General features: G+C 29.2%; 1 protein-coding gene across 2 annotated transcripts in view; it reads right to left on the bottom strand.

Moving 5' to 3' along the window:
- The window catches only part of LOC115238296 (paramyosin), a 24,015-nt gene extending 19,932 nt beyond the window's left edge, over positions 1–4,083 (bottom strand). For both annotated transcript variants that reach the window (XM_029811984.1, XM_029811983.1), the window contains exon 1: positions 3,955–4,083. In XM_029811984.1, coding sequence (XP_029667844.1) covers positions 3,955–4,003 — 49 coding nt within the window. In that variant the 5' untranslated portion in view covers positions 4,004–4,083. The remainder of the gene's footprint in view (positions 1–3,954) is intronic.
- Between the last annotated feature and the right edge of the window lie 5,347 nt (positions 4,084–9,430).

Below are 9,430 nucleotides of genomic sequence, written 5' to 3'. Positions count from 1 at the left end.
TATTAATTATATATTATTATATGTTATTATATACATATTAATTATAAAAATTCTAATATTAATATCTGTATCCGTGGATTTTGATTTCGTAAACATTAATAAACGTTAGATTGTGTTAGATTGTATTATATTAATGCTTGATAAATAATATATAATATATATATTATTCCTTTTTTATATTTGTATATTTAATTCTACGAAATATTAACTTTAGTTGCTGAACCAAAATTAATAAAAAAGAATATTTCAAGTTCTTAATGTTCTAAAATTTATCTTCTTTTAAATATTAACTTTTATGTCAATTATATCTTATATATATTATCTTTAGAACTAAATTTGTAAATATCATTAATATCCCAGTAAACACTGTTATATTAATGTTATATAAGAGCAATAAAACGGAATGTTACAAATAATATACATAAGTATTACCGGTAAGTTACTGGTTAATTATAATTTCTCACTCATAAATATAAGATGTAATATAACATATGTTATACCGTTATTATATCGTGTAGTAATACACCATATAGAATTGGTTCATATAAAATCCACCATAGATTTAATAATTAAATAAATAAAAAAAATAATTTATATCTATCTAATTTATAAAACTTGCGTTTTAATTCTTATAAAAATTCCGATTTTTTGCTTCAAAGTAGTAAATAGTAAATTTGCTTTCAAGTAATAAATAGACTATTTCATTTACCCGCCCAATTTCAAATAATCTATTTAATATTCTGGGGTCGTGTTCCGATATTCACTGCCAGTACTGAAAATCTATAGTATATGTGACGTAAACTATAGATTTTCAGTACTGGCAGAGAATATTGGAACACGGCCTGGATCTCTTGTTGAGATTGTGGCTGCGTTCCGATATTCACTGCCAGTACTGAAAATCTATAGTTTAGGTCACGTATACTATAGATTTTCAGTACTGGCAGTGAACATCGGAACGCAGCCTTTATCAGAAATTAAACTGTCAAAAAAGAAGATATATTTTGTATCTTATGTTAGTATCCGTCTTTTGTGGGCTTTATGTGTATTTCATGGCAACATCTTGAATATGAATTAGGTAAATCTGATTTCGCCGCGTAGCGGCAAGCAAAGGAACACGTATGTAGCAATATTATACTGCAATGATATTCTGTTATATTATAACACTAAGATAACAATGTTAAATTGCAATAATATTTAATACAGTAACCATTGTAATATTATATAATAACACATATGATATATTTCAATTATATATCATACAAGTAACTTGTGTTATATTATTTGTTACTGTCATCTTATATTATTACAATAAACAGTGTTTACTGGGTATATATGTTTTTATTTCTTCAAACTTTTTGTTGCATAGAAGTTGAAATATTTTTTATATACTTGGCGTATTTTTTTTACCTTTGTGAGGTTTTTTCAGAGGTATGTATTATCTTTAAAATTAAATTTATAAATATCATTAATTTTTACATATTTTTAATTTGCTTAAACAAAAATTAGTTAAATAAAATATTTTTTCGTAGAATGTGTATTTATTACTAAGTAACTTCTCTACACAATGCAGCTCCTTTCTTCTATGGAAATAATGAAAGAATAAGATGTGTGTAGCTATTTATGGACACATAAATAAGCATTCCTTCAAGAAGCCATGTGAGCCATTATAGACGTCAAGCCATGTGTTTCAAGTGCGCGCAACAGATCTATTTTATCTTTTATATAAGTGCATTACTAACAGATGTGAAGCAAATTTTGAAAATTCATTAATTCTTTTATTGCAAGGCAATCAAATTTTATTTTAATATTTTAATTATTATTACATATACACATACATATGTACGTACATGTGTATGTGTAATAAAAAAAAATGAACAAAATGTAACAATAAACTTCTTCACTAATAAAGAAAAATTTATTCTTTTTATTTCTATGCAGTTATTAAATCCTTATATTTTACTATATTTAATAACAAAACAGATGTTTATATATATAACAATATGTATATATAAAATATGATGTATACATATTTTTATTAGATAATTGAGAGAGAGAGAGAGAGAGAGAGAGAGAGATGATCGCGATATATTACGATCGACAGCGTAACGTCCAATCTAGGAAGTTTTAAAAATTTCCACTCTTACATGATGCATGTAAGCATTAATTTCGTAATGGAAAGCATTTACTGAGAGATTAACCTACTATTCATTAAATTCCATAGATCACGCCCACCTTGCTCAACAATCTGGAAACTTTGTCTTTAATTAAATATAATTGCAACCGTGATGGTTACGAGCAACAGAAAGACGATATATAAAAAAGGAGAGAGAGAGAGAGAGAGAGAGAGAGAGAGAGAGAGAGAGACATTGCAGTACGATGTATATAATTTGCTGAGCTGAACAAGGAATATTTCTTCATAACAGGCTATATTGTGCTATAAATAGAATGCTAAGAAGACTGGTAACTGTTACGCGCACAATGTTAATATAGTTTTAATATAAATGTTGCACCATTATTTTTTAATAAACATTCTTATTAGAAAAAGTTCAAAGTTTAGAGATATATTTAATATTTTTGATATTTTAAAAATCCAAAAATATTCTGTTTCTAAAATTTTAAGAATTCAGATATATATCATAGAATTCGTAGATTGAAGTTATTATATTTTGAAAACTGAAAGATTCAATATTAAAAAAAAAACAAGAACTCTTCTTTTTATTTGTGAATTTATCAATTCTATATATTCATTTATAATTATCTTTAGAACTATACTTTCAAATTAAAAATTCAAAATATTCATTTTATCGACTAAGATAAGAAAAGCACAGAGAGATAACAATATTTAAAACTTTAAATATTCAAGAATATGACAACGTGTAAAGAGAGGATAAAATACAGAGTGAGGCATTTAAAACAGGCCACCTGAATAACTGGGCTGCTTTTGGCAATAGAAAAAAATGGATCAATTTTGCTTGGTTTCAAGGAGGACATAATCTGATGTCAATAGTTTTTTTGTAGGTGCAAAATTGGTCTGATGCATTTTTTTTCTATCGCGAAAAGCAGCCGAGTTATTCAGATGGTCTGTTTTAGATGCCTCACCTTGTATATAAAAATGCTCAAAGACATAAATAGTTAAAATATAGTAAAAAAATATTTATTATAAACTTGTAATTAAATAATATTAACATAAACTTTCTCGTTTTAAGCGATAAATTTAGTTTTTATCTGTACATTCTCACAATATATTTCTCTTTCCTTTCTCCAATATCAGCATATGTACATATATCATTTTGAATGCCAAAAGTTTAATATAATGCAATAAAAAAACAGGTTTAAATGTTTATAAGAAAATTAATTAAATTCTCATGCATTATTCGACTTTGCATGAAGTGGATCTCGATAATCGACGGGAGAAAAATTGCAAATATCAATAAAAAAATTTAAAAAAAAGAGAAAAAAGAAAAACTGATCGAACGACGCAACTTATTTAGTGATTTCAATTGGTCTTAAGACAGCATTTTTCCATTAATCAATCAAAATCTTCAAGAAATTGCAAAAGTGTGTTTGTGATATAAGTACCCAATGAGCAAGACAATATTTTTGAAAATGTTTCTCAAAAATTTTTAAAAACGTTTTTTAAATTTTATATTATCTGCTCATTGGATAAGTATATACAATCACGATGTAAATCGCGTTTTTAATGCGTGATAATTAAATAAATCGGAATCAAAGATGTATAAACAAAAAGGCGAATAAAATAGAAAAGAAATGCGGTTATAAAATAAGAGGCGATTTAACAGATAGATGAATAGCGTCTGTTAGTTCTTTTCCGTAAGAGCGAATGTATACAATCAAATATTATGTCTATCGATGTCAAAAAAGACTCGATTTTTATTTCGACGCGAGAAGGACGATTGAAACGAGCAGATCAAGATAATCGATTGCTTTACTCACTTATCGAATTTATATCCTTCTGACGAAAAAGCGTATGGCGTAAGTGCATTCAATCACAGGCGACTGTTTTCTGACGCGACTAGCGGTGAACTGCAGAGATCTGATCTCGCACTGTGTGCCAGTAGATATAAAGATTTTAAAAATCCGCCGAGAGTCGAATTGTGCAGCATTACCAACCTTTATAAATGAAAAACAAGTTTTGTTTTTAGCTGCATTCTTCAAATATTTCTTTTCCATTTGCCTTGAAAAATCTAATATAATAATTGTTTTATCTTGAGTATAAAAAATACAATATAATGCTATTAAAAATAAGAAGAATATAAAAAATATTTTTAAAAATCATGAAAAATAAATGCAGCACATCATTACCCGAGAAAAAAATATGCATATATATTGGGAAAAAAGTAAATAAAATATTACAAACATATTACTGATATATATTACACTATTTATAATAACATTGAAATATTACAGTTACATTGTTGCAATATATCACATTCTAAGTAGCAAAGTGACATCAAATGGTGTTTTAATTTATTATCTTATTATTATTAGATTTTTCATATTAATATTTTATAACGGAAAAAATTATAAAATGCGTTATAATTTGAAAAATTGTGACTAATATTACTCTGTATAACTTACACTAAAATAATTTTTATCCTTTCTGCAAAATGACTACGTACGTATTATTTTGCTGAGATATAAAAATGAATAATAATATTGTTATATTACAAATATATTGTGGTTATCTTCTTGCATAATTCCTCCAATTATCATTATTTAAAATATGTTAATATAATAAAGATTTTATCTTATAGAAATATTACCTTCGTTATTAACATCGTTCTATTACAAATATATTGCAGATACAGTTGTAATAAAATGATTATATTAATGAATAATGATTATTACAATAATGAAGAATTATTAGAAGAGTATCACGTTTATTATAAAACGATATTTTAACAATGAAAGTAACATTTCAACAAGATAATCTTTACTGTATTAACATAATATTTTATATCATGACAAATCCTCGAGGAATTATATACAGAAAATAATATATTAGATATCTACTAGATATTCTTAATGTGTATTAGGGATATCCATGAATATGTAGGAAACAACTATTAGACATGCTTTAAATATCCAAATATCTGTAATACGAGATCTCATAAATATCCATAGGATATATAGGCCAATATCCACTGGACATCCACATCAGTATTCAGTGGATATTTAATTATGTAAATATCCATTGTATGTTGATTAAATTTTGGTCACTAAATGACCAATTAGACGTCCTAAGTTAGGTCTCATGAGACCCGAAAATGACGTCAATATCCCACTCTGCATGTAATATTCCTGATACATTGCTGCAATATTCCATTTGAAATATTACACCTTTCAACAATATTACAGAAATATTTCACGACTGTTTCTGCAACATTTCTGCAATGTTTCAATGTCCGCAATCATTTTAAATGCAACCTTGCTAAAAGATTTCAGCAATATTTCGGTAATATTACTGAAATATTTCTGAAACATATCCCAAGTAGCAAACTGACATCATAATGACGGTAAATTTTGGTCACAAAATGACCACTTAGATATCCTAAGTTAGGTCCCATGAGACCCGGAAATGATGATATGTCACATCCACGAGACGTCATTTTCTGATGTTTGTTTGACGGCAAAACTAAAATCAATTACAGTAATAATATATAACAACATACATTAATGTGATATATATTATAAATAATAAACTATAACCTTAATACTAGTTACAAAAGGACTTTCTGAAAGATATCAGAAATATTGCAAATGTAATATTTTAAAAAACATGATACAGGTACATTACCGAAATATTTTGGATACAAAGTTACAATTGAAATATTAATGAAATATTTCTGTACCATTTCCGAACATTACAGTATTTCAGCAATATTACATGCCGAGTTGGATGTCACATCCACGGGATGTCACTTTCTGATATTTGATGGCAAAACTAAAATCACATTGAGAATATTACAGTAATAATATATAATAACATATATTAATGTAATATATAAGGACTGACAATTAAGTTCGTAGAAAATATTTATTACAATTACAGAACATACTTATTCGTTATCTGATACACGGTCCTTTTCAAAATAGTCCCCTCCTAAAGCAATGCACTTGGTCCAACGTCTTTTCATTGCAGGAAGCAGTCTTCAAAATCATTCTCCGTGAGACTGTTTAGAGCACGCGTCATCTATTCCACCTCCGCTCGTGACCCTCAATGACGATCCTTCATGTCTTTCATGATCTTGGGAAATAGAAAAAAATCGGAGGAGGACAGATCGTCATTGGGGGTGGAATAGTTGACGCGTGTTCTAAACAGCCTCTGTTTACATCACATCATTCTGATGTCACGTGACATGCTATGGACCAATCAGGTAATATTAGAAAGAGATGCCAGACATCCATAGGCACCTCTCTCTCGGCGAAATAGTGGCGTCAGCCAAACAAAGGGATCGCTCATTCCAGTATGTATAGGGCGCGTTCCACTTCACGACCGCAACGCTCACGGTATTATTTCATCTTTGTGGTTCACCGAAAGTTAAACAAAGACAGATGATGCTCGCGAGCCTTGCAGTCGTTAAGTGGAACGCGCCCATAGAGTTCACTGTCAGAAACTGACCACGAAAAAGCCATTTTTGATTGGTCCACCATATTTCGTCTATTCCCGCTGATTTTTAAATCTATTAATTACTTAATCTTAAAGTTAATCTTAAAGTGTAACAATTTAAAAAAAATTAATGTTTCAAAATTAGTAAAAAGTATTTTTTGTCATACAATTCTAATTTTTTATAATATCTATTTATATTAAAATACAAAATTGGCTAGTATTGTCAGAAAATGCATTTAACTGATACGGAAAGGATCACTGTATTGATGATGAGAGGGTATGGCGACAGAATAAGGTCCTATCGAGAAGTAGCGGATTTATTCAATGCCACATATCGTGACCGAGAACCAATTTCAAAGTCAACTGTTGAAAGAACTGTTGGTCGTTTCCAAAGAACCGATGTAATTAAAGATGCGCCTAGATCTGGAAGACCCAAAAATGCTAATAATGACGAAAAAGCTTTAGATGTTCTGCTAACTGTATACGATAATCCCCATACATCGGTCTCGAGAGCAGCTCAAGAAATCGATTACTTTTTAATCCGGGCGCGGATTGAACCGATTAAAATCGATTAAAACCGATTAAGACGGATTATGTTTTAATCGATCATTTTCGGCAGGGGATTGTATGTTTGCGCTCGTCTACTGCCCGAAGCTAGCCGAGCGCCGAGCGCGCACGTACAAGGCTCTTTCCTTGTGTGCGCTATCCCTTCCCACGCTACGGCAGCGAGCAGCGTCTCAAAACTGGCATCACTGCTGCCAGTTACTCTTTGCAAGCTTTATATAATTCTCATGACTGAAACTCAAATACGTGATGGGGCGCATCGCGCGTTGCATAGCGGTAAATAAACGAACTAGCGGCTGAAGTATGAACTATCTTTTTGGGTGTCGTTATTATAACGTCATTTTTTAGTCACTGGTTATTTCAAATTCACTTTTGAAATGACGTAAAAGTGGAGTTAGAATTACGGTCCTAAGTCACAGACCGTTGACGTCATATCTATGACGATAAAATGACGACATTTCTCTAAGATGACGTATAAAATTGGTGAACTTTGGCTACTTCTCGAAATTTTCCGTACTTTTAATTGTACAAATCCATTGGATTTTTACTTCTTTATCAAATAGAATAATAAACATAGAATTATTATAGAATATATTAATGGAATTACAAATGTAATAAATATGATTTTATATATATACGGATGATTTTAACTTTTTCGGACATTTATTCATACTTTTAAAATTATCAGTCTAATGTCTTAATTCCCTATATTGGGATTGCATCAGAAATTAAACTGATAGAAATAAATACATTTTTAATCTCCTGCCAGTTGCTCGAAGCTTTATATAATTTTCATGACTGAAACTCAAATGCGAGATAATGCGCAACGCGCGTTGCATAGTGGTAAATAAACGAATTAGCGGCTGAAGAGTGAACTATCATTTTGTATAGTTTTGAAATGTTGCGCGCAGTAACATTTTTCATGAAATATTAAATAAATAATAATTTTCGATATAGATAAACATGCACATCAAATTCAGTTATTAATATTAAACAATATTTCATAGCTTTGTAATATAATAATACCGTATTTTCAAGGGTTTTGAACAGAAAGTCATGTAAACTTTATAAGTATCATAAAATATTTATTATTTTCTTTATATAAATACGTTAATTTTAATATTGACGTATTTATAACATTAGTTAATTGATTAGTAAATAACCTTAAAAAGACGATTAAATGACGTTATTTCTGTAATCAATCACTACTGATTGGTTGATAGTAGTTGAGGGTCAGATAGTAGCTGACTACAGCTGGAAGGCATTATTGACCATGACTGTACATTAACTTATAAAAAGAATATAATTACAGAAAAACCTAAAAATCTTATTATTTTATGAAAAAAGTGTTCAGTATAAGTTGTGATCATCAGTTAAAGAAAAATCGAGGACCTTACTATTTTTAATTTAACAATAACTTTAGTTGAACGGAAGAAATATAGAAAATATTACAAAAATACTACGAAACTTCTTTGTCATTTCTTTTATCTTTTATCATATGATTATAAGTGTATCAAAGAAATAAAAATACAGTTGTGTATCGTTGTGAACCATCTCTATGAGTTTTGATGATTTAATTCTTTTTTATATTTCCTTATCAACTATTGCTTTTCTATGTAGATGCAAATGGTTTAATGACTTCAGAATTAATCTAATGCATAATTTTATATACGTTATTACTATGAGAATGTTGTCAGCTATCAAACTTGCATCGTACATCATGACACGATGTATATATACATATATACTTATATATAATCAAATATATAAATATTTATGCAAACCAAAATTTTCCCGTTAGATTAAAATTATATTTGATCTTATATAGTTTTATATAATTGTATATGTCGTGTTATTTGTATGTTTTAATACGATGCTTATTTATTAAAAGATTACTTTGCTTTACTATGTACACGTGTGCTTTATTATATGAATATAAAAAGGAAGTTAATTGGTAACAAAAAGAGAGATGGCGTTAATATCCGGACCCGTGTTGCCCTCTATATCATGGCGGGAACAACACCCCCTCTCAACGCGGGTCATCTTCAACATCCTTCAGACCAAATTCCTTGATACATCTTTGGTGGCTCGGTTTGAATAGACTTTTGGTAAGGACGTCTGCGATCATCAACTCAGTGGATACGTATTTCACGTCTATCCTTCCGCTTTGGAAAACGTCTCTCACGTAGTGGTGCCGAATATGCTGCAAAAATTAAGCATGCGCTGCCATTTCAA

The sequence above is a fragment of the Formica exsecta genome, unplaced genomic scaffold (genome assembly GCF_003651465.1).
Source record: "Formica exsecta isolate Colony F162 unplaced genomic scaffold, ASM365146v1 scaffold331, whole genome shotgun sequence".
NCBI lineage: Eukaryota > Metazoa > Arthropoda > Insecta > Hymenoptera > Formicidae > Formica > Formica exsecta.
Note: the sequence above shows the minus strand (reverse complement) of the source record. Positions and strands in the feature narration are given on the sequence as shown.